Source organism: Sinohyriopsis cumingii, chromosome 17 (assembly GCF_028554795.1).
Source record: "Sinohyriopsis cumingii isolate HCF-2022 chromosome 17, ASM2855479v2, whole genome shotgun sequence".
In the NCBI taxonomy this organism is placed as follows: domain Eukaryota; kingdom Metazoa; phylum Mollusca; class Bivalvia; order Unionida; family Unionidae; genus Sinohyriopsis; species Sinohyriopsis cumingii.
Window position 1 is genome coordinate 38,356,372 of NC_142977.1, and position 25,921 is coordinate 38,382,292.

The window sequence follows — 25,921 nt, forward strand, 5'->3', positions numbered from 1 at the left end:
TGGTGTACTTTAGACTAAATCAGGCAGATTTTTTGAGCACATGGAATCAGCCATTTTGGTTAGCTTTGTCTTTAGATTATATACAGTTTCCATAAATACAGCATCCAAAGTTTCCATAAATACAGCATCCAAAGTACATAAAAGTGACATTGATGTATGCCAACATTCTCTCCATTGCAAACAACTTCATCTTACACCTGCCACTCTGAAGTTCATAATATCTGTAGAGTACACACACCCCCCATTGTGGTACACTCAGGTGAGTTATACTCCTTTATTTTTCATCCATTTGACATGTTTGCTTTTTTACTACATGTTTTTACATTCATTCCTGCATTTCACAAGAACTGTTGCTCATCTCGTACAAATAAAGGGGGTGGGGATGGGGTTCCATGCTCTGCAGACAGCTTTCTGTTTTTTATAGATTTTTTTCTCACTGTTGCAGCCTTTTAGCTGGATTGTGCCAGGCTATTTGATGGGAGGGGAGAAGAGAAAGGCAGAAAAAGCCAGGTATACTTATATTTCCTACCCAGAAAGTATTTTCCAAAGCACAGGTTATTGGAGCATGTAAATAGTAGAGACATATGACAGACAGACAGACATTGGTTTTAGTCTTTGTCAAATATTCATAACTGAATATAATAGTGAGAAAATGTAGTCATGTTTCTGAGTATTAGTGCCATCATAAATCTAGATTGTTTTATTTCTGAACTTTATATAAATGGTACATCCATTGATTTTGAAATCAAGTGTTAGGATGCTTTAGCTAAGGTGACTGCAAATTTGCAGAAGGAGGGCTTTTGACCAGAAGACTTCTTAAAATGGTTTGGGTTTTTTTGGGTCCTGAATGAAAATGATGCTACTTGAACATCCAGTATGAAAATAGTTAGCACAGCTTCTCCAGAATGGATGGTCATGTCAGTGTTCTTTGACTAAAAGACTTCTTATAATGTCTAGTTGGTTATCAATGAAAATAGTGCTGATCTGATATCCAATATGACCACCACAGTAGCCATTTTGAAAATATTGTTATAACTACTTCATCTGAATGGAAAGTTATATAAAAAATTTGTTTTGACAGGAACACTTTTGGTATTTTGTTTGTCTTAAATGAAAACTGTCCTGTTCTGACCTCCACTATGGCTGCTGCAGTGAGCATCTTAAACATGTTATTATTACTTCTTCAAGATGGAAAATGATATTGACATTAAGTTTTCGCCAGAAAACTTTGTATAATGTCTAGTTGGTCCTCAGTGAAAATTATGCCTATCAAACACCCATTATGGCCATCCTGACAGGCATCTTGAAAATATTGTTTTCTTTCTCATTTTCATCAATGGAAAGTCATTTTGACATGGGGTTTCACAGAAGACTAATTATGATTACTATTTGATTCTAAATGAGAATAACAAGAATAATTATGATTACTAGTTGATTCTAAATGAGAATAACAGAAGAATAATTATGATTACTAGTTGATTCTAAATGAGAATAACAAGAATAATTATGATTACTAGTTGATTCTAAATGAGAATAACAGAAGAATAATTATGATTACTAGTTGATTCTAAATTAGAATAACAGAAGAATAATTATGATTACTAGTTGATTCTAAATGAGAATAACAAGAATAATTATGATTACTAGTTGATTCTAAATGAGAATAACAGAAGAATAATTATGATTACTAGTTGATTCTAAATGAGAATAACAAGCATAATTATGATAACTAGTTGATTCTAAATGAGAATAACAGAAGACTAATTATGATTACTAGTTGATTCTTAAAGAATAACAAAAGTATGATTACTAGTTGATTCTAAATGAAAATAACAAGAATAATTATGATTACTAGTTGATTCTAAATGAGAATAACAAGAATAATTATGATTACTAGTTGATTCTAAATGATAATAACAAGAAAAATTATGATTACTAGTTGATTCTAAATGATAATAACAGAAGACTAATTATGATTACTAGTTGATTCTAAATGAGAATAACAAGAATAATTATGATTACTAGTTGATTCTAAATGAGAATAACAAGAATAATTATGATTACTAGTTGATTCTAAATGACAATAACAAGAAAAATTATGATTACTAGTTGATTCTAAATGATAATAACAGAAGACTAATTATGATTACTAGTTGATTCTAAATGATAATAACAGAAGACTAATTATGATTACTAGTTGATTCTAAATGATAATAACAGAAGACTAATTATGATTACTAGTTGATTCTAAATGATAATAACAGAAGACTAATTATGGTTACTAGTTGATTCTAAATGATAATAACAGAAGAATAATTATGATTACTAGTTGATTCTAAATAAGAATAACAAGAATAATTATGATTACTAGTTGATTCTAAATGAGAATAACAGAAGAATAATTATGATTACTAGTTGATTATAAATGATAATAACAGAAGACTAATTATGATTACTAGTTGATTCTAAATGAGAATAACAGAAGAATAATTATGATTACTAGTTGATTCTAAATGAGAATAACAAGAATAATTATGATTACTAGTTGATTCTAAATGAGAATAACAAGAATAATTATGATTACTAGTTGATTCTAAATGATAATAACAGAAGACTAATTATGATTACTAGTTGATTCTAAATGATAATAACAGAAGAATAATTATGATTACTAGTTGATTCTAAATGAGAATAACAAGAATAATTATGATTACTAGTTGATTCTAAATGAGAATAACAAGAATAATTATGATTACTAGTTGATTCTAAATGATAATAACAGAAGACTAATTATGATTACTAGTTGATTCTAAATGATAATAACAGAAGACTAATTATGATTACTAGTTGATTCTAAATGATAATAACAGAAGAATAATTATGATTACTAGTTGATTCTAAATAAGAATAACAAGAATAATTATGATTACTAGTTGATTCTAAATGAGAATAACAAGAATAATTATGATTACTAGTTGATTCTAAATGATAATAACAGAAGACTAATTATGATTACTAGTTGATTCTAAATGAGAATAATGCCAATCTAAATTTAGATATGGCCATCATGAGAGCCATCTTCTTAACCCACTTTTAAGTGGAAAGTCATTTTGACATGGAGCTTTCACTGGAAGATTTCTTATTGTGTCTAGTTGGGTCAGAATGAAAATGATGCTGATCTGAAATCCAGTATTGCCACCATGTTGTTCATCTTGAAAATCTTGTCATTGCAACTCCTCCAGAATTGATGGTCTTATCGACACAAGGTTTTCACCAAAAGACTTCTTATGATACCTAGTTGGTCCAAAATGCAAATGGTACCAATCTTTCATCAAATGTGGTTGCCATGATGGCCACCTTGAAAATATTGTTGGCACTACTCTTGAATTGATGGTCCTATTGGCATTGAGTTTTCACCAGAACTCTTCTCGTGATGTTTTGTTTGTCCTAAATGTAAATAATGCAAATCTTGCATCCATATGTCCACCAAACCACACCATATTGTCCCACTATATGGTCAGGTAAGCACAGAGTTGCATAAATAAACAATGCAAATGGAATAATTATAGTAGTAGTCATTTGGTTTCCATATTTGTGTCTGGAAATAAATGTTCTGTTCAAACATTACTTGATATGTTTTCATTGGGGTTTTTGTTTTAACTTTGCAGGATAAGAAAGGGAATAAATATTTTGGTGTGTACTCCTGGTCGTCTTATTGATCATATACAGCATACAAATAGCCTGACCCTAGACAAAGTCAAGTACTTGATATTGGATGAAGCTGACAGGTATGGCATTGGATTGAATAATTTGAATCAGTCATAAATACCTCCTTACTAAAATGATAAGATAAAAACAATACTAATTATTCCATTACCAACTTTTGGCAAGGGGATATAGACTTTTGCCATGCTTTCATTCGTTTGTACATTTATGTGTTTGTTCATTTGTTTATTTTGGATCCTTTTTAATCTACACATTATTGAATCTTCACATGAAAATTTGTATGTGGATCATCGCTAGGAAAGTAACTCAGCCATACCGAAACTAATTCACTGTAACCTTATTTTTACACAAGAGTGATTATTTTCAGCCATTTTTCTTTGCTACATCCTTTGTATCTTTAACTCTATTATGTAGAGACTACTAAAAATTTGTTTCAACCTGACTCTAATGAACTTTTGTATGTTGTTGCATATGTATGAATAATATATTACCATGTTTCTTACTTCCATGTTGGTATGGCTGCTATCTTAGACTGGAAACTAGTGGTTAATAGGTGTACATCCTATCCACACCAGCCTGGGTCAGAAGTTATGGCTTATCTCTATGCAGGGCACTTACATTGTCTCTGTATCAGTTCTCTAAATAATCTGTATATTGTTGACTTTTCTAAAATAGTCTTTATATTGTTGACTAATATAGTCTGTATATTGTTGACTACTCTAATCTAGTCTGTACATTGTTGACTACTCTAAAATAGTCTGTATATTGTTGACTACTCTAAAATAGTCTGTATATTGTTGACTACTCTTCAATAGTTTGTATATTGTTGACTACTCTAAAATAGTCTGTATAGTGTTGACTACTCTAAAATAGTCTGTATAGTGTTGACTACTCTAAAATAGTCTGTATATTTTTGACTATAAAATAGTCTGTATATTGTTGACAACTCTAAAATAGTCTATATATTGCTGACTACTCTTCAGTAGTCTGTATATTGTTGACTATTCAGAAATTGTATGTTGTTGACTGTTGGTGAGGGGATTCATGTTTACAAGTAAACACCTTGTTCTTGTTTGAAATTATATGCTGATTCAAGAAAATTAGGACAGTTAGAATAGTAATGAATCCAAATAGGTTTAGTACTGCTGTGATATGCAATGGACCAAACTGGCAAATAAAAAGTTATAATTGTCTCTCACATATTGTTTGAAAATACTGTCTTATGAAGAAGAAAAAATTCATAATTTTTTAATAGTTTTTTTGAGAAATTATTTGATATTGGGACATCGTAGTAAATATTGTTCTAGCATGTTAATGAATAGGATTAATAAGGTTCTAATCGTTTCATACCACATCCCTATCTCCTTGAAAGAATAATGGCTTTCAATACATTACATTTTCAACGCAGATGTTTCTGCAATATCATTGTATAAGATGTACTCAGGAATTGGTCATGTTCTGTACTAGATTTTGCACTCTTCTGCATAAGACAGTAAGGTATCCTTTGTAGGTTTTCTTCTTAGTAGGTATACTTGACCTCTAAAATACATGTGCATTTTTACACTTAATACATGTACATTATTTACACTTCTGCAACAAATGTACATGATTTACACTTCTACAACAAATGTACATGATTTACACTTCTACAACAAATGTACATGAATTACACTTCTACAACAGATGTACTTCATTTACAGTTCTATAGGTCATGTACTTGATTTACTCATTCTTCGACAAATGTACTTGATTTACACTTCTGCAACAAATGTATTTGATTTACATTTCAGCAGTACATGTAGTTGATCTACACTTCTACAATACATGTACTTGATTTACACTTGTACAGTTCATGTACTTGATTTTCATTTCTGCAGTACAGATACAGTAGAACCTGTCTTGAAAGACTCCCCCTTCTGCCAAAAAATAATGGTCTCTCAAGACAGGTGGTCTCTCATAACAGGTCATAACTTTATGTAATCAATAAATCTGTGCATGGAGATCCTTGTCTCTCAAAACAGGTGGTCTCTCATAGCAGTAGTGTCTCAAGACAGGTTTTACTGTACTTGATTTACACTTCTACAGTACATGTACTTGATTTACACTTCTACAGTACATGTACTTGATTTACACTTCTACAGCACATGTACTTGATTTACATTTCTACAGCAACATGTACTTGATTTACACTTCTACAGTACATGTACTTGATTTACACTTCTACAGCACATGTACTTGATTTACATTTCTACAGCAACATGTACTTGATTTACACTTTTACAGCACATGTACTTGATTTACACTTCTACAATACATGTACTTGATCTAAACTTCTACAGTAAATGTACTTGATCTACACTTCTACAGTACATGTACTTGATCTACACTTCTACAGTACATGTACTTGATTTACACTTCTACAGTACATGTACTTGATTTACACTTCTACAATACATGTACTTGATCTAAACTTCTGCAGTACATGTACTTGATCTAAACTTCTGCAGTACATGTACTTGATCTACACTTCTACAGCACATGTACTTGATTTACACTTCTACAGCACATGTACTTGATTTACACTTCTACAATACATGTACTTGATCTAAACTTGTACAGAACATGTACTTGATCTACACTTCTACAATGCATGTACTTGATCTAAACTTCTGCAGTACATGTACTTGATCTAAACTTCTGCAGTACATGTACTTGATCTACACTTCTACAGCACATGTACTTGATTTACACTTCTACAGCACATGTACTTGATTTACACTTCTACAATACATGTACTTGATCTAAACTTGTACAGAACATGTACTTGATCTACACTTCTACAATGCATGTACTTGATCTAAACTTCTGCAGTACATGTACTTGATCTACACTTCTACAGTACATGTACTTGATTTACACTTCTACAGCACATGTACTTGATTTACACTTCTACAATACATGTACTTGATCTAAACTTCTACAGTACATGTACTTGATTTACACTTCTACAGCACATGTACTTGATTTACACTTCTACAATACATGTACTTGATCTAAACTTCTACAGTACATGTACTTGATTTACACTTCTACAGCACATGTACTTGATTTACACTTCTACAATACATGTACTTGATCTAAACTTCTACAGTACATGTACTTGATCTACACTTCTACAGTACATGTACTTGATTTACACTTCTACAGTACATGTACTTGATCTAAACTTCTACAGTACATGTACTTGATTTACACTTCTACAGTACATGTACTTGATCTAAACTTCTACAGTACATGTACTTGATCTACACTTCTACAGTACATGTACTTGATTTACACTTCTACAGTACATGTACTTGATTTACACTTCTACAGTACATGTACTTGATCTAAACTTCTACAGTACATGTACTTGATCTACACTTCTACAGTACATGTACTTGATTTACACTTCTACAGCACATGTACTTGATTTACACTTCTACAGTACATGTACTTGATCTAAACTTCTACAGTACATGTACTTGATCTACACTTCTACAGTACATGTACTTGATTTACACTTCTACAGTACATGTACTTGATTTACACTTCTACAGTACATGTACTTGATTTACACTTCTACAGTACATGTACTTGATCTACACTTCTACAGTACATGTACTTGATTTACACTTCTACAGCACATGTACTTGATTTACACTTCTACAGTACATGTACTTGATCTAAACTTCTACAGTAAATGTACTTGATCTACACTTCTACAGTACATGTACTTGATCTACACTTCTACAGTACATGTACTTGATTTACACTTCTACAGTACATGTACTTGATTTACACTTCTACAATACATGTACTTGATCTAAACTTCTGCAGTACATGTACTTGATCTAAACTTCTGCAGTACATGTACTTGATCTACACTTCTACAGCACATGTACTTGATTTACACTTCTACAGCACATGTACTTGATTTACACTTCTACAATACATGTGCTTGATCTAAACTTGTACAGAACATGTACTTGATCTACACTTCTACAATGCATGTACTTGATCTAAACTTCTACAGTACATGTACTTGATCTAAACTTCTGCAGTACATGTACTTGATCTACACTTCTACAGCACATGTACTTGATTTACACTTCTACAGCACATGTACTTGATTTACACTTCTACAATACATGTACTTGATCTAAACTTGTACAGAACATGTACTTGATCTACACTTCTACAATGCATGTACTTGATCTAAACTTCTGCAGTACATGTACTTGATCTACACTTCTACAGTACATGTACTTGATTTACACTTCTACAGTACATGTACTTGATTTACACTTCTACAGCACATGTACTTGATTTACACTTCTACAGTACATGTACTTGATTTACACTTCTACAGTACATGTACTTGATTTACACTTCTACAGTACATGTACTTGATTTACACTTCTACAGCACATGTACTTGATTTACATTTCTACAGTACATGTACTTGATTTACACTTCTACAATACATGTACTTGATCAACACTTCTACAGTACATGTACTTGATCTACACTTCTACAGTACATGTACTTGATTTACACTTCTACAGTACATGTACTTGATCAACACTTCTACAGTACATGTACTTGATTTACACTTCTACAGTACATGTACTTGATTTACACTTCTACAGTACATGTACTTGATTTACACTTCTACAGTACATGTACTTGATTTACACTTCTACAGTACATGTACTTGATTTACACTTCTACAGTACATGTACTTGATTTACACTTCTACAGTACATGTACTTGATTTACACTTCTACAGTACATGTACTTGATTTACACTTCTACAGTACATGTACTTGATTTACACTTCTACAGCGACATGTACTTGATTTACACTTCTACAGTACATGTACTTGATTTACACTTCTACAATGCATGTACTTGATCTACACTTCTACAGTACATGTACTTGATTTACACTTCTACAGCGACATGTACTTGATTTACACTTCTACAGTACATGTACTTGATCTACACTTCTACAGTACATGTACTTGATTTACACTTCTACAGTACATGTACTTGATCTAAACTTGTACAGAACATGTACTTGATCTACACTTCTACAATACATGTACTTGATTTACACTTCTACAGCACATGTACTTGATTTACACTGTTGCAATATATCTACATGATTTACACTTCTACAATACATGTACATGATTTACACTTCTTCAATACATGTACTTGATTTACACTTCTACAAACTGCTCCGGTGGCCTAGTGGTTAGAACATCTGCCTCAGATGTGGGATGTTGTTAGTTCGATCCCCGGCTGAGTCATATCAAAGACTTACAAAAATGGTACTTACAGCTGCCTTGCTTGGCGCTCAGCATTAAGAGGTTAGTGTTAGGACTGGTCGGCCTGGTGTCAGGATAATGTGACTGGGTGGGACATCATGCTACATGTCTGCGGCATGATGCCCCAGTGCTAGACATCACTATAAACTGCCACACTGCAGACATCATAGCAATATGACTGAAAAATTGTTAAAGCTATGTTAAAAATCCAAATCACACACACACACTTCTACTATATACATACTTGATCTTCACTTCTACAGTACATGTACTTGATCTTCACTTCTACAGTACATGTACTTGATTTAGACTTCTACAATACATGTACACCACTCCCTCGATAACTCATGCCCTGATAACTCCCGAACCCAGTTATATTGCAGGGTCAGGCATGGATCCCATTTTTTAAACCAGAAAATACCCCAAAAATTGATCCCAATTTGTTGAGCTTGAAGAAAATCACAATCAAAATTGGTAATGGAAACTTTGATGTATCGTTTTATGGTCGAAAATGGTAGATAGGACCTGGAAATTTTAATCAGCACTATGAAATATCAAATTTAAAAATGGGCCCTACAATTTTTTTACATTTTCTTACAAATGACATTCCTAGTACACCGCAATTAACAATATGTAAGGAAATTTTGATCAATGAAAATGTCACTTTTATGCCAAGTGGAGGCAGTACTTTAATAAATACAAATTAAATAATTTTTTATCTATTGAAATTTGTGTTCTAGTTCTATCTTTTAGTTCCTTTTAAGTGAAAGCTTTTTAAATGCAATGTGTCCTCTTGTAATTAAACATAAAATGCGTCAATCTACCGTAACAACTATGTCCGCTAGTGTTTCTGTGAGAACCTAATTAAGTGCCAACCATGTTTTGATAACTGACTTCCGGAAGTATTTGTTGTATTGTGCCACTGAATTAAAAGCTGGCCTCCTTTGTATTATAACGTTAATTATGTCTTTTGAATCAAATAAAGGAGGTGGAATAAAAGATAAGTTAAAAGGCACGAAAATTCTACAAACTTAAAATCTAGCGGCCCCAGTCATATGTCGGGTGAACTCGCTTCATTTGATCAGTAAAACTTATAAATGTTATTGTGTATGTAACATAAACTACCTTAAATTAACTGACTCTTTCATATCTGTGATCAAAGATAATAAGGCAGCCAAGTGAAATGAATGCTTCGTAAAATAAAGAGCTTGATTTCACAGATACAGACCATTGTGGGCAAGCAAGTTTCAGAGAATTCTTGAACTGGCACTTAGAGATATCCTCAAGGATGATAAGAAGTTCCATTATTACTTCCAATGAAATCACGACATCAATATTGTACCAATTGAAAAATACAAAAATTGAGTTTTGACATAGATGATTGTCTCACGAAATAAATGTAGCTTTTTTTTTAAAAATAAGGAATCTTGTTTGGTGGTGTATCAACAGTTAGTCTAGTTCCCTGCTCTGTGGACTCCTGATTTGGCAGTATAATATTAAACACCACTATGGGAACCAGACTCATCAAGATAACAAAAAGCAGTGACGTAATACACAGATTTTTTCGCATACACATCATGGTTGTTGAAACCAGTTGGAATGATCTTTCATATGTTGAACATTTTGAAAATAAATGTTATTTAAACAGAATAATGAACGACTTCATTAGAAAAAGTGCATTATTAAAAATTGTTATCAACGTGATTGTAAAATGAGGATTCAGTCAATAAACAGCCCAGTTCCCTAATGCTGCTCCCCCTCCCCATGGTTTTCTCAAAGTCAAAGCCAGTTTTTCAATTTTTGGAGGTCTCTTGGTAACTCATACCTCGCTTATAGTGTGGTCTATATTTATGGAACCCATTGAGTGCAAGTTATCGTGGGAGAGGTGTACTTGATTTCTACTTCTACAGTACATGTACTTGATTACACTTCTAAAGTACATGTACTTGATTTCTACTTCTACAGTACATGTACTTGATTACACTTCTACAGTACATGTACTTGATTTACACTTCTACAGTACATGTACTTAATTTACACTTCTACAGTGTGCTGGAGTTACACATGTATAATATATGTACTTGATTTACACTTTTATAACTCTTGTACGTCATTGACACTTCAATATTTTTATGATGAAGACCTTTCATTTATTGTCAGAAATAAGTCTTTATCCTGTTTTGATGATCATTGTAATGCCACTAAAACTAGGATCTGTTTTGTCACATGGTCATTGTAATGCCACTAAAACTAGGATCTGTTTTGTCACATGATCATTGTAATGCCACTAAAACTAGGATCCGTTTTGTTACAGGCTGCTGGATCTAGGCTATGAGAAGGATGTATCACAGATTGTAGCTGCTCTTCACAAACCAGTTCCACAAGAACACCATCAGACAGTGCTTCTTTCTGCTACACTTTCCCCAGGTAACAACAGAAAATTCTAAATTAATAAATTCTGAATATTTGTAACTTGTAACATGTATACAGTCTAATGTAGAGTAATCCTTGACTGTATTTTGACACTAAGAGTAAACTTAAGACACATAAATCTTGGTCAACACATAGTCAAAATGTACGAGAATCATATTTATAATGGTAACAGAATGATGTCATCATCAATGAAACTTAAGTACACTGATAGAATGAACATACAGTCTTTTGTGAAAACTTTTGTATGAACTTATTTTTGGAATGGTATGTCGATTTGAGATTACCACATGCTTTCTGTTCAAATATTTGTCTTACACGATTTTGTCTAAATGATTCATTAGGTGTGGAACGGCTGGCAGGGATGTCGCTTCAGAACCCAAAGAGAATTTATGCCTCACCAGAAGAGAGTAGCCGGAACAAGAAAGATGATTTTGTGACACAGGATTCTTCTAAATCAGACTTTGTCATTCCAGTTAATTTGAAACAGTATTTTGTAGTAACCCCATGTAAACTACGTTTAGTCACCTTAATATCCTTCATCCTTGGAGAAGAAAAGGTAATTACCCAAAAGCAGATTAAAAACATTCTGTATTGGATTATATCATCATGCAAAACTTGCGGGAGAAATCAGGAAGTCTGAATTTTTGTAGCTGTTAATGATCATTATACTTCACACAGACACATGAAACTAATCACACACACACATGAAATTTCTCACGCACACATGAAATTAATCACACACATATGCATGAAATTAATCACACACACACACATGAAATTAATCACACACATATGCATGAAATTAATCACACACACACATGAAATTAATCACACACACACATGAAATTAATCACACACATATGCATGAAATTAATCACACACACACATGAAATTAATCACACACATACACATGAAATTGGGGCCCAGAGTGGCCGTGTGGTCTAAAGTGCTCTCTGTTACGGATCACTGCCATCTCACCTGTCTGCGTAGGTTTGAGTCTTGGATTCTGCTGATGCGGATATGTGAGAAAGCTTGCCAGTAACTTCTCATGGATTGGTGGTTCTTTCTGGGTTCTTCCTCCACCATTAATACTGGCTGCCATGTATAGCCTATCATGTGCTGAAAAATGGCATTAAACCCTACAGCAACAACAACAACAACACATGAAATTAATCACACACACACACATGAAATTAGTCACACACTCACATGAAATTAATCTTCAAAAACAGTAAATGTAAATCTAACATGATTCTTGTTAAACACTTAGATGTTGATGAAGGTGAATTGAAAAGGGCACATTGAGATAATTCTAATACACATTGGCTGACAATTAGGGCACAGTGACTGTTGCCACTGTTAATTGAACAGACCTTGTTCTTATTACAGATTACAGAGGTGCAGGACTGGGAAGTAAATGGGTTCTTCCTCAGGCAAATATGCAGAATAAAAAAACATTTTATATGATCTGTGATTGATTGGACAGCAATTCTGAATTTGCACTTTGTGTTCTCACTGAAATTGACATTGAAATCTGTATTTTACTGAGATTTACATTCCTTTTGTTATATATGGTCTGGTTTGATTCTGGTCTGTGCTAGTAATAAAAAGAAAGTCATTATTTGTCAGCATTAACACATCAACCCAGCTAGTAATAAAAAGAAAGTCATTATTTGTCAGCATTAACACATCAACCCAGCTAGTAATAAAAAGAAAGTCATTATTTGTCAGCATTAACACATCAACCCAGCTAGTAATAAAAAGAAAGTCATTATTTGTCAGCATTAACACATCAACCCAGCTAGTAATAAAAAGAAAGTCATTATTTGTCAGCATTAACACATCAACCCAGCTAGTAATAAAAAGAAAGTCATTATTTGTCAGCATTAACACATCAACCCAGCTAGTAATAAAAAGAAAGTCATTATTTGTCAGCATTAACACATCAACCCAGCTAGTAATAAAAAGAAAGTCATTATTTGTCAGCATTAACACATCAACCCAGCTAGTAATAAAAAGAAAGTCATTATTTGTCAGCATTAACACATCAACCCAGCTAGTAATAAAAAGAAAATCATTATTTGTCAGCATTAACACATCAACCCAGCTAGTAATAAAAAGAAAGTCATTATTTGTCAGCATTAACACATCAACCCAGCTAGTAATAAAAAGAAAGTCATTATTTGTCAGCATTAACACATCAACCCAGCTGCTTGGCAAAATAGTAATGACATTGCTTTTTTCAGATGTGTTACTTGATCATACTGCATTAGGAGTACAAACATTACCACTCAAATCCATCCCTCCCAAGTTTACTTTTAGAAACAAAAGAGCTAACAGTCTTCAGTCCACCTAGCTGGAAGTCAGATAAATGTGATATCCCCATGAATAGAGGGATTGAAACCAAATCCCTTCCATACTTACGTTGTCACTTGCAGTCTTGCTAGGAAGCATACTGTATTTGGAGATTCTATTTCTCACTCTCCTATCAGAGATAAATTATTGGTCTGTCATTCACATCTATAACGTCAGCACCTTTTAAACTCGTTGCTTACCACTGATGTGTACATCTGCTGCATACATGTGCTTTGCCTCCACAGTGACTGATAAATTAATTTGTAAACAGGCACTACTATCTGCCACAGCAGATATATCCACTTGCTGTCCATGCATCACAGACCTTATTGATGGATACATTTGATTTGTATGTTCATATTTTAATTGATCTTGTTGGTCAATAATGGGAAGTTAAAAGGACATTTCACCAATCAAAATACAGTTGACAAATAATTGTTCTTATTAAATATGGGGATTTTTTAGAATTTTGTATCACATGTTAAAACGTGTTTGTAGTTGACAGCAGAAGCAATGGTTTTTGCTTACATTAGTGATTTAGTATTTCAGGTTTTTTCTTAATTAGAAATTGACAATATTCACCTAAATTGTGTTGGCAGTGACATTTAACTATCTCTTGGTCAGGTCTGTCTGAAATTGAAACAGAATCTTATGTCAAAGACAGTGAAGTGTGGATAAGAGAGCTACATGATCAAAAAGTTGTAGAGTTGACTGAATGTGTTGGCACAACTTTAATTTTGGATGAAGGAAAAAAGAAATTATTTTTGATTAAAGGAATTGTGGCACACACTAATGGATATGCAGCAAGATGTATGGAATGGATGTCCGATTCACTCGGGCAACCAACGACAATAAAAGAAATGCTGGCCTTTCTAGGCATTCATTTGATAATATCAATCCTCACAATTTTGAACGATACCCTTACCTAATGTTATGTTACTTGTTTAGGCTTGAATAAACAGTAGCAAGAGAAAGAGTGAAAACAACAAGCTTTGAAAAAAGTGTTAACAAATAATTTATTTCCCTGGAAAAACTCTGTAAAAATGAAAAAGTAAGAATAATCCACAAATTAAATTGTAGAAGTCATAGAAATTAAATATTCTAATGAATTCAAGTTCTTGTCCCGATGAAAGAATCCAAAATGGAAGGCGATGATGTATATTGTGGTCATTATGGTGATGTGTCGTCTGCAGTTCTTTTTTTATTCCACAGTCAATAATATTCTGGTGTTTGAATTTCAGAATAAAATTTAAATAAATGTCTTTGCCCAAGAATTCTGTATGAGCACTCAGATATTTCCAGAGAAACAAATTAATCTTTTAGCATCTGAAAAATTAAAACTCAAAACTGGTTGCAACATAAGAAAACAACTTGACATCAAGTGTTTAAAAGCCCAAAAAGAAATTATTTCTCAAAACATCTCTATTAAGTCTAACTTCTGCACAATTTCAGAAATGCCTGAACTGCAAAATAGAGGGTCACGTGATCATGTTTACTTCTTAAAGTCACTTAGTCATAATATGACCCTGATAAAAACCAATCATTCTACTCCAAGAAAAAAATAAAAATAAAAAGTTGTTTACTTGTCTCAAGTGATTTCTGAATCAAGGTAAGGCACAAAGTCAAAAATAGATTAGGTATTTATGAAAAGAGTTGGGGGGGGGGAAGATTGAATTTTCTGGAAAATATCAAATTCCTGTTAAACAAAATTACATTATTTTGACAAATAAGGAACACTTACAAAAATGGTACTAACAGCTGCCTCGCTTGGCACTCAGCCTTAAAAGGTTAGTGTTAGGACTGGTCAGCCTGGTGTTAGGATAATGTGACTGGGTGGGACATAATGCTACATGTCTGCGGCATGATGCCCCAGTGCTAGACATCACTATAAACTGTCACACTGCAGACATCGTTGCGATGTGACTGAAAAATTGTTAAAGCTATGTTAAAAATCCAAGTCACACACACACACAATTATATATTACTTTACTCTCTGTTTTAACACGGTGGGCTGCAGAATTAAGTGCATTGGGTTCAAGCATTTTAAGCTGGCTTAAAATTAACATCTTAGCTGTTCCAGTTGTATGGCTGGCAATTAGGGTCATATCACAGCAGTTGTACTTAATGGTCAGATAAAGTAAAGGTGACCATCTTGGACAAACTGTGTAACTGGACAAGTGAGAGACAAAACACACCAACAGAGATGTAGATACCATCAGTAGTGTTGTTTCTATCCACTCAGTTAATAGGTTATTGATACAAACCTTCAAGATGGAAAGCTCACTGATATAGAATAAGATTAAGAGGCCTCATCATTATGTCTTTACATACTGTACCTGTATGCATCAGTCTGTTGGCCTCAAAAGACCAGTCAATACTCAAACAACTACAACTGTCTGGTCAAGTTGCTAATTTATTATCGTGTTTAGAGAGGCATTGTCAAGGACCAAGTGCAAGTAGACCTTTCTCCAAGCTCTTTTGAACAAGGCTTTCTATAAGATGCATATACATGTTTTTAGTTGGAGATTGAGATGTTGCAGGCCAGGGAATGTCAGAACCTGTATGGAGCAGAAGCCCATTCTTGACACAGAACAGTTGGTTCAAAATGTCATTGCAATAGGATATGGAGTAGAGCCCATTCTTGACACCAGCTGGTCTAAAATATCATTGCAATAGGATATGGAGTAGCGCCCATTATTGACACACATCAACTGGTTCAAAATGTCATTGCAATAGGATATGGAGCAGAAGCCCATTATTAACACTCAACACCTGGTTCAAAATGTCATTGCAATAGGATTTGGAGCAGAAGCCCATTATTGACACACAACACCTGGTTCAAAATGTCATTGCAATAGGATTTGGAGCAGAAGCCCATTATTGACACACAACACCTGGTTCAAAATGTCATTGCAATAGGATTTATAGCAGAAACCCATTCTTGACACACATGAACTGGTTTCAAATGTTTTTGCAATAGGATTTGGAGCAGAAGCCCATTATTGACACACAACACCTGGTTCAAAATGTCTTTGCAATAGGATATGGAGCAGAAGCCCATTATTGACACACAACACCTGGTTCAAAATGTCATTGCAATAGGATTTGGAGCAGAAGCCCATTATTGACACACAACACCTGGTTCAAAATGTCATTGCAATAGGATTTGGAGCAGAAACCCATTCTTAACACACATGAACTGGTTGCAAATGTCTTTGCAATAGGATTTGGAGCAGAAGCCCATTATTGACACACAACACCTGGTTCAAAATGTCTTTGCAATAGGATTTGGAGCAGAACCCCATTCTTGACACACAACACCTGGTTCAAAATGTCATTGCAATAGGATTTGGAGCAGAAACCCATTCTTAACACACATGAACTGGTTGCAAATGTCTTTGCAATAGGATTTGGAGCAGAAGCCCATTATTGACACACAACACCTGGTTCAAAGTGTCATTGCAATAGGATATGGAGCAGAAGCCCATTATTGACACACAACACCTGGTTCAAAATGTCATTGCAATAGGATTAATGTTGTTCACTTGGTATCCATTGCTATAGTTCAATAATCTGAACACAGCCCAGCCTTCTCTGGTCACACTTGGGAATCAGTCTTGCAAAGGGTGCTTGTTCTGAGCTGAGCTGCAGAACACACATTTGCCAGTTCCATAACAGCACCAGTGAACTTAAACTGGCAAAAAGGATGCTTTTCTCTCCACATCCATGTTCCTTAAGGAACACCATAAATCCACACTTGGATCACGATTGATGTCATCCAGTCTCCTTTCCTTGGTCATATAGTTCAAACACATGCCACCTTAGAGACAAACCTCATACAAACCCAGTAACCTAGGGACAAACCTCATACAAACCCAGTAACCTAGAGACAAACCTCATACAAACCCAGTAACCTAGAGCTCAGCCATCATTTTGGAGTGGAGACCAGAGAAACATAAAGACCCATCCAGGTCACACCAAATTGGGAAACAGTCATTCAAGCCTTTTTCTCAGACAAGAACAGTTTTCAAGGGCAGTGATGATGAAAAGTTGCGTCCATTGCAGTTTCTGTCCCAATCAGCCTCCATCCTGCAGAAATTGACACCATGCTCAGAGTTATCATTTAATACATGCATTGGAGGAAATTGCAAACACCACCAAAAAATGAGAAAATTGTTGCCCAAAATAATCTGTAGAAATCATCTTGGAGAGCTTCAAGATAATGTTTAGTGCCTTTCTCCCATCATTAAGGTCTTTCTTTGGTATAGATGTTGCAAGAGACCCATTCAGAGTCAGCAAGAAATAGAAAGTCAGTGCACAAAAATTATGTGGTCGAGACTTTTAAAAATGTAAAATTTGCTGAGATTTTTCACCAGATTCTGCTTGGTGACATAGACCATTGGCACTCTTCAGCTAGCCATAGATCTAAGCAAACTCAACCTTGTCATTGTTCAGAATGGAGATGCCATGACTGGTTTTCAACACCATTCATCAGGGAGATTTTGCAATAAGTACAGATTTTCAAATCCATAGAGTCGAACACAGTTATCTCCATTATGTTGGGGGTGTCAAAAAAATCATTGACATAACTGGGTCCCGAGATACCAGGTTTAGTTGTCAAACCTACTGCTGAACAATGATTATGCATGTGAAGTACTAAAAATGAGGAGTTTTGCTTCTAAAAGCAAATGGCATTGTCTAATGTACAATAAAGATAATAAATCTGTCATGCCAGGTTGCAGAAAAAAAGATTGGAGGTATTTTAAATGATATTAAATAAGAAGTCACAACTTTTTACAACACTTATGTTGCTGTAACATTGTCAGTGGTTTAAAGTTGTTTTTATTTCCCTGTGACAAGCCTCATCCGTTTGGTAGCCTCAGCAAGGTTTTCTCATGCTGACCAATGTCTAGGGCAGTGGTCTCAAACATGTGGCCTGCCAAGCCGTATCATTTGGCCCACAAAGTGATTGGTGTGAAAGGTGGTGCGGACCCTTGGGCTTCAAAAATGACCTCATGCGGCCCTCAGGTGGTTTGAGTTTGAGACCCCTGATCCAGGCCAATTTAAGTACATGTACATGTAGGACTGTACTTTTATAAAAAGTATTTTCTTATGTTAGTATTGACTTTAACTAGTAGCAAAATATAACTGACCAAAACTGCACGAGAAAATCAGTCACTTCTATTGATCATCAGAGTTTCCTTTACACCAGTATACCTGTTTTTACTGATAAAATTTGCCTTTGTACTGGAGAAAAGACAAGGCTGTCAGTATTTATGAAAAAGAAACTGTAAAATGTTTTCAAAGTCCTTAAAGTTAACTGTCACAACATCAAATACTGTAAGAAGCTGACTTATTCTCTGTTCATACAGCTGTAGTCCCATATCCCTCCTGACTTTGATTGGTGACCATTGGCAACAACACAGCACCAGAAGGAGAGCCAGCATATCACTTTGATGGATTGCAAGGCTTTGATATTCAATTCCAAATAATACAATTTAAACACTCTTCTATTTCAATGACATTAATCCAAGCAGTTACTTCTGCTTTGTTCCATTTACCTTAATGAAACTGTAATCATTGCACAGCCATCAACAACAACATTTAAAAAAAAATAATGGGCACTATGGATTTTTTAAAATACCTTTTGTGCTTGTAGGTACTCTTGTTAAAATAAATTAATAACCATGTTTGTTGGTGGGGATACCAGCTTATTTTGGAATTTTGCAGGTTTCTGTTTCTAGATGATATTAAGTCACGTGATCTAGCCATGCTGAAGTTGAAGGCTTACCCTCGCACCAAGCATGGAAACTCTTTAACTGTTTACACTGTAAGTCAACTCTGAACCAGATTGTGTATGGATTAAGTTGGTGACTGAACGTGATGATATTGGAATGGGATTGCATTATAGTTTGTTCTACAAAGCATCGGGGGCCCCGAGTGGCTGAGTGGTCTAAAGTGCTCTCCGTTAGGGATCACTGCCATCTCACCTCTGTCTGCGTGGGTTCGAGTCTCGGATTCGGCCAATGTGGGTATGTGAGAAAGCCTGTCAGTAGCTTCTCGAGGGTCATTGGTTCTTTCTGGGGATTTCCGGGATTCTTCCTCCACCATTAATACTGGCCACCATGTATAGCCTATCATGTGTTGAAAAATGGCATTAAGCCCTACAACAACAACAAAGCATCGTGAATTTTAGTTTAAAATGAATTAGATATTTTTAGCTACATTTAATAATGTTGATCTGATAATATACTGAGTTACAGGTAAGATAAAATTTGTGATTCTGTGTGGAATGAACTGTATTTCCATTTATATTGACATGTGATGCTGTCCATTATGAATGCAGCTCCTGTAAAGGTCAGAAATGCATTCATTCGATTTTCTTACTCTAAAGTATTGTTTACAACACAGTTTTCTCCACTATATGCAAGTGATAAACCATACATTGATGAGATTGGTTGATTATCATTTGTAAAATTTGGTCTTTTACCTGCTTTTTCCTTCCTTGCGGGTATGAGGTACCTGTAGTAGCAGAAGTGCTGGATCATTTGTTGTAAAAAAATTTCTAATTTGGACATTAAAAGTTGCATTTTGTCGAGTTAAGTGGGTCCACATCACTTTGGTCCATAATTATGTATGATGCCTCCTGTTATCATTGCAAAGAATAGGCTCCCACTCTTGGGAAATGATTTAGTTGTTGTGAAACCTCTCTGCATCCTTAACATCAAGGGCATCTGCAGGACCTCATATCAGCTTTGATGTGGTACCAGAAGTGAACCAGGCTGGTGCAGAGATGGAGATCTCATCTATTTCTACTATTAAAAGGAAGAAGGGATGACGTCTTAGCAGCGTTATTGTCCTGAGTATGATGGATTGTTTGTTTGGCATTAAAAGAACTAATTTGAGACCAAATGAGTTTCTCGTGTACATCAGCACACAAACTTAGGGCATTTACTACTACCATAACTGTTGCATAACTAACATTATCCAACCCATGGGATGACTTTACGTCAGAGATTTTTCATCCCAGTTGGCTCAGTTTGACCTAATAGAACCCATAGCAGCAGCTCAACAGCTATTTTCTTGGGTTACTCACAATGATGCAGCCAGTTTACTTAGACTGGATTTGCTGGGGTAAACAAAAAATTGTCCTACTAGCCATGGCTGTGTGTAAGCTAACTTTAGCCAGTATACAAAATTTTGAAGCTGCTTCACTTGCATTATGGGACAAGAGATTGGGCCTTCTCAAGGCTAAGGGGACGTAACTTTGTGCAGCTGTTACCAATTCTGCTGTATTATGAGCAGGTATTGTATTGGAAGCAGAAACCAATTTTTTTGTGTAAAATATGTTTTGAATATTTACCCAATCACAATACAGGCACATTCCCAGTCTACCCCCCACCCCCACCATTACATTTTAAAACTTGACTGTGCAAATTTGTTCCTGTAGTAACTGAAATATAGAGTAGGTATGGCACCAGTGCTTCAATCCAGTGGCTGATCACTCTTGTCTGACTTTCACATGGGAGGATGAGAAAGTTGTAGCTCTTTAATCATTAAAAACAAGCTGTGGAGAGCTGGATTTTGGAACTAGTGGTTGTACAGCTAATGCCATATGATTGGGTAAGTATTGTTGAACAAACATTTTACTCCAATTTGTTTCCTTTTCTCTTAGAATTTGAAAGAGAATGCAAAATGATGATATCTTTTATTTTGTATTATTTTACAGTCCAAAGGGAAGCCTTGCAAAATGATTGTGTTTTTTTCTACCCAAGACTCTGTTCATTTTCACTACAAGTTGCTCAAGTTCTTGTCATCAACCACCAGTTCCAGCGATAAGGATGATGTCAATGTTGATGACTTATCACAGCTCCAGATCTTCCAGCTACATGGACAAATGGAACAGAAAGTAGGTCAGCAAAGTAATATAAACCATTTTTAAGAGAGAACTATTTCAAACTTGTGTGTTTTGGATTGAAGACATATTCTGCAGTAATATAAGTACCATATTTGTGAGCCTACAAGTCAATACTTTTTGACCAGGAAGTCTGGGTTACGTCTTTTACTCCAACTTCACTCTTGTTTGGATTATGTCATTCAGATTGCTTTATCGTTTGTCATGTAATGTCATCTAATTTTTCCTGTGCAAATTTATTTTCTCTCAAAGTACAGAACATGTAAATGAAAAACGTTTTGGGGAAGAGATTGTGTATAAACAAATGTCAGAGCCAACATTGTGAAGAATTTAAAAATATTTACATGATGGTTTGTACTTAAGTAAGTCCATTTGATGTAATTGCACTGAAGTAGCATGCAATAGTAATATATGTTGTTTAAATTTGATCATGTATATGCGCATTAGAATAGACAAGTCTGAAGATGAATAACCATGACAAAGACGTATTCCATCACATTTTTCTTCTTGCACCTCATGATCAAACTAAAATATACCCCAGTAAGAGAGAAAGAGATTTCAGCCCTTCATGTGATGTTGTACCTTACTACCCTGTTTAGGTGAAGCTTTTGTGAAAGAGAGAAAATGATAATAAAATAGTAAATGGAAACTATAAAATTACATACCATACTCCTTCATTTTAAAAGGTTATTGAAATATTCACAATATTTATATCCATATGGACCCCATTTAGGTTAATTCCCAAGAATGACAAATTGGCATGCTGTGTTTTTTTTCTTTACAAGTACAGTAAAACCTGTCTTGAGAGACCACTGCAATGAGTCACCACCTGTTTTGAAAGACCAGGATCTCCATGCACAGATTTATTGATTATAGAAAGTTATAACCTGTTATGAGAGACCACCTGTCTTGAGAGACCATTCTGTCTCACCGAGCAGCTGACCATCTGGCTGTTCCAGCCCTCCACACATTACTGGTTAATCAACAAGCTGTGTGAACCTTTCACACCTTGCCACCTATCCAATGTGTCATTTTGACTTTTCACACCTTGCCACCTAGCCAATGTGCCATTTTGACTTTCCACAACTTGCCCCCTAGCCAATGTACCATTTTGACTTTTCCCACCTTGCCACCTATCCATTTTTCCATTTTGACTTTTCACACCCTGCCACCTATCCAATGTGCCTTTTTGACTTTTCACACCTTGCTGATAGTCTGCTGTCTGTTCCTGTCCAATGCTATCTGTCTGAGTCATGTACTGCAAAGGATATGTTGGGCTCAGGTATATGGTTTACTAACTTCAAAGGTAGGATACTATGCAAGCAGAGGATATGGTATTTTCACTTCCCTTCAGAATGTTGTAACCAGGATGAGGATAACCACTCTGTTGAAGGCTGGGACAGTTTAAGTTGGCCAGCACATTCTGAGTCAAAAATAGGGAGAACATTGTTTGGCTTTGAGGTTGCAGTTGAAGAAATATACTATATTTTATCGCCAGCTGAGTGCCTCAAGTCATTCCTAACCTGAGATCTGATTTGTGTTGATGGAAGTCAGTTTTGCAGGTAGGGCTCCAGAGCTCCTGCTTTTGTTTTGCTGTTTGAATCTTGTGACATGAAGGAATGGTCCTTGAAGTGGGGATGCAACATTTTAACTTTATCCCAAATGTTTTGTTTGCTTCTGGGAGCAGAAACAAATATATTTTGATTCGCTGGTTGTGTCACCATGAGGCTGGTTCAAACTGGGTGGGGGAAGGGGATACGAGTGAAATGGGTGTAATTGGTTACAGTGCTTGGAGATTGTAAGTTTAGACATGGTGTGTGTCAGTGAAAACAAGTATGCTTGGTCGAAAGTGTGTAAATAAGTGGTATGCTGAAAAAATGTAAATAAATTTGTTATGTGCATTTATTTTATTATTATGTGCATGCAGCACAGTTTAGAAGAGAGTGTAGGGTCTACCCATGCTGTACTGGACATGGAAACATGGTAATGGGACGTGGAAATGTGGTACTGGGACATGGAAATGTGGTACTGGGACATGGAAATGTGGTACTGGGACATATAAATGTAATGGGACATGGAAATGTGGTACTGGGACATGTAAATATAGTACTGGGACATGGAAACATGGTAATGGGAAATGGAAAGTGTGGTGGTAAAAATATGAAGGAGAAACTGAATGAATAGAGATGAAGCTACCAGAGCAGTGTAGCACAGTTATTTTTCATCTATGGGTTAATGAAAATGATTGGCATGCAAAACAAAGGTTCAAGAGCCTGGCACAGACTGTGGAGACACTAGATAATTAGTTAGTTGCTTCAAGAGAGGGTCATTTACTTTTTGTTGCAACAGATGCTTGACAGTCATTTTGTGTTCATTTAAAGCACATGCAAATCTTCTTTTGGGGAAGGTGCATTCATTTAGTGCATCAGAAAGAGTGATATGGCTCTGAAATGTAAAGGTCATTAAGTTTAATTTTTTCAATAGTAATAATAGTAATAATGAGGACTTTGTATAGTGCTTAATCTTTAGAAGCTCTAAGTGCTTTACAACATTGGTCAACACATAATGATATGATTACAAAAAACAAACACCATGAAATCAAAAAAACAGAAAACATGCTGAAAATATTTAAGATAACGAAACATTATTAGGTCTTTAAGTCTGTTCTTGCAATCAAAATAGGTTAGTTTTAAGAGCACTCTTGAATGAGATCTTTGTGTCTAAGTTCAGTGGGCAATTCACTCCACATTGCTGGGCCCTGGTATGCAAAAGATCATTGTCCATATGACTTCATTTTCATAGTGAGAATACGAGTGTCAGAAGATGAGTGTAAGTATCTTGCTGGTGTGCAAATAGCAAATCATTGTTTTTCTGGCATCGGTTTGCAAGCCCAAAGTTATGTTTTTGCCTTTGATTTAGTACTGCATTGCTTTGATCACATGCATATTGAGGGAAATAGAATGGGGTCTCTGTTTGGAACTGCCATGTAGTAAAAGCTGGGGAGCCAAATTGGACCACCTGTGGGCTTCTGCAACTTGGATAGCACAAGATGACAACTTGGATAGCACAAGTAAAGATGACAAACTTGAGCATCATAGCAGTATAGGTATGAACAACATTAATACCAAACACCTTGATGCCTTCAGAGACTGCTTGCACACAAATGAGAGTGCTGTGCAGGCCTTGACAGTAGCAACCAAATAGTACAAGTGTATTTTGTCTGTAGTGTGAAAAAAGCACATGTGTGTGTTGGGGGGCACTTAGATGGAGAACTTTACGCAACATGATCTGTCAGCATGTTTTTGTCCATGTCTTCTGGCCATCTGGCTTGGCTGGTCACCCACAGTTTTGCTAGGTAAAGCACACTGACTCAGACAAATACTTGGCTTACCTTTAAAGTAAAGTTGTTGACCATGTCATTGCTGCATACCAAATTACTTGGCTTGATGTTGTGACCATCGTACAGCTTGTGGATGAGATCTGTAGGCTCTGTCAGCAATACAATTCACTTTTATCTCATTTTGCTGCTTGCTGTTACTCTTTTTGTCCAACAGCAGTCTATAGAAGACAGAGAGGCTTCTTTCAGATGGAGGGCTTCTACAAATCAGAGGGCATCATTATTTTCATTGGCAGAGTGTACCGGAAAAATTCTCTGTTTGGAGTCGCTGGGCCAAGGCCATTTGTCACTAAACTGGTCACTGGCCTTCGTCAGTGAAGTCTCTACCAAATTAGATTTCTTGTTGGCATAAAGCTGCATGAAAGTCTTGACATCCAAATTTACAAAATAAACAGTAGAAGTGCAAATAGCATCTTAATATGTGTATTACACTACTCTGGCACAAACTGGCATAACACATTGGTGTGAATATCTATAGCAATACCTGGCAAATGCGGTTTTTGCAAACAAACTTTGTATCAGTCCAGCACATTTCCCATGGCTTCTTACCATCAGGGAAAGATTGTTTGGGGCAGGCAAGTCACTGTACTCCTTCTCAATAAATGTTTGGATTATCCTTTAAATGGTGTTTTGTTTAGAGATGGCAAGAAACACACTGAGCAAGCGTCAATGCTGATTAAAGTCTGGATTATTCAATAGCAGCTGTGAGTTGTCCATCCA

The 25,921-nt window shown here is 35.2% G+C and overlaps 1 protein-coding gene across 1 annotated transcript in view; it reads left to right on the forward strand.

Annotated features, from left to right (window-relative positions):
- LOC149778452 (ATP-dependent DNA helicase DDX31-like) overlaps window positions 1-25,921 on the forward strand; it is a 108,938-nt gene that overhangs the window by 37,508 nt on the left and 45,509 nt on the right. Inside the window, exons 7-11 of the mRNA XM_089939288.1 lie at window positions 446-510; window positions 3,669-3,788; window positions 11,416-11,528; window positions 11,876-12,090; window positions 21,619-21,798. Of these exons, the coding sequence (XP_089795414.1) occupies window positions 446-510; window positions 3,669-3,788; window positions 11,416-11,528; window positions 11,876-12,090; window positions 21,619-21,798 (693 nt within the window). The remainder of the gene's footprint in view (window positions 1-445; window positions 511-3,668; window positions 3,789-11,415; window positions 11,529-11,875; window positions 12,091-21,618; window positions 21,799-25,921) is intronic.